Source organism: Miscanthus floridulus, unplaced genomic scaffold (genome assembly GCF_019320115.1).
Source record: "Miscanthus floridulus cultivar M001 unplaced genomic scaffold, ASM1932011v1 os_997, whole genome shotgun sequence".
Lineage (NCBI taxonomy): Eukaryota > Viridiplantae > Streptophyta > Magnoliopsida > Poales > Poaceae > Miscanthus > Miscanthus floridulus.
In genome coordinates this window covers 24971-26320 of record NW_027098569.1, presented here as the reverse complement: position 1 = coordinate 26320, position 1350 = coordinate 24971, and the positions used below count along the sequence as shown (strand labels likewise).

Here is a 1350-nt window from a genome sequence, read left to right as displayed (position 1 = left end):
GGGGATACCTTTAAGAGAGCAATTAGGCAATTGCAGTACTAAATGAGTTTGAAATTGCAGCTCTTTACAGTGAGTCAACAAGGTACAGAGGAATCTGCAAGGGTTCAAAGAGTAAGAAGAAGAGGTGTAGTGGAGGATTCATGCATCTCAGCTGCAAGATGGCAAAACTTGGCAGGTATGCTATTGAATCATTTTTGTTATTGAACTGATAGGATGGGTTACTAAATGTGAATTTTGTGAACATGTTTGTTTTTGTTGTTTAACTGCTTTGCAGATAAAGAAGATGTATGAAAAGCATACGTGTCCAAGCACATCCAAACTGCATCAAAATTGTATGGCTAACAATGCCTGGGTGAGGGACAGGATAATTGACATCCTCAGAGAGGAACCGACAATAGGGGCAGCAGCATTGAAGAAAGACCTGGAGAAGAAGTATAACATTACTTTGTCATACTATGTGGTCTTTGATGGCAGACGGATGGCTCTAGAAGAAATTAATGGCAAGTGGAACGACAGTTTTGATGATGCCTTCAGTTTCAAGGCAGAGGTTGAGAGAACCAATCTTGGTAGCATTGTGGAAATTGAATGGGAAAATGTGGGAAAGAAGATGAGATTCTCGAGAATGTTTGTGGCACTGAAGTCATGTGTTGATGGATTCTTGAATGGATGCAGACCCTTCTTGAGAGTTGATTCAAAAGTACTAACAGGGAGGTGGAGAGGACAGCTAGCCTCTGCATCAGCAGTAGATGGAAACAACTGGTTGTTTCCAGTTGCTTATGGTGTGTTTAGTTTAGAATCCGCTGACAGTTGGAAATGGTTCTTTGAGAAGCTACAGACTGCAATTGGCTCCCCACCAGGACTTGTAATCTCTACAGATGCTGGTAAAGGAATTGACAGTGCAGTGACTTCGGTTTTTTCAAATGGAGTTGAGCATAGAGAGTGCATGAGGCATTTGGTGAAGAACTTCCAGAAGAGGTACAAAGGTGCTGTGTTCAAGAAGTATTTGTGGCCATGCAGCAGGGCATACAACCAGCAGCATTATGAGTACCATTACAACATATGAAGAAGGCTTCACCAAATGCAATCCAATGGATAGAAACAAACACATAAGCACTTGTGGAACAGATGGAAAGTTCTCCCACGCCAACTTCTACAGTTTCTACCCAGCAGTCTCAGGTTGGAGGAAGCACTACAAGTGCTGCAGCAGCACCTTCTAGCCCTGCAGCCAACACTAGAAGGTACCTATACCTGTTTGCCTTATTGCCTTGACATAACTATGATATCTAAAGACTACATACTAATATTTTAGTTCTGCACTTGTAGCCACAAAAGGATGTTGGCCATGACAGA

General features: G+C 42.2%; 1 protein-coding gene across 1 annotated transcript; it reads left to right on the top strand.

Moving 5' to 3' along the window:
* The first annotated feature begins 622 nt into the window (after nucleotides 1-622).
* LOC136535499 (uncharacterized) lies at nucleotides 623-1063 on the top strand. The gene has a single exon (XM_066527756.1). The coding sequence runs from the start codon at nucleotides 623-625 to the stop codon at nucleotides 1061-1063; it is 441 nt and encodes a 146-aa protein (XP_066383853.1).
* Nucleotides 1064-1350: the final 287 nt, after the last annotated feature.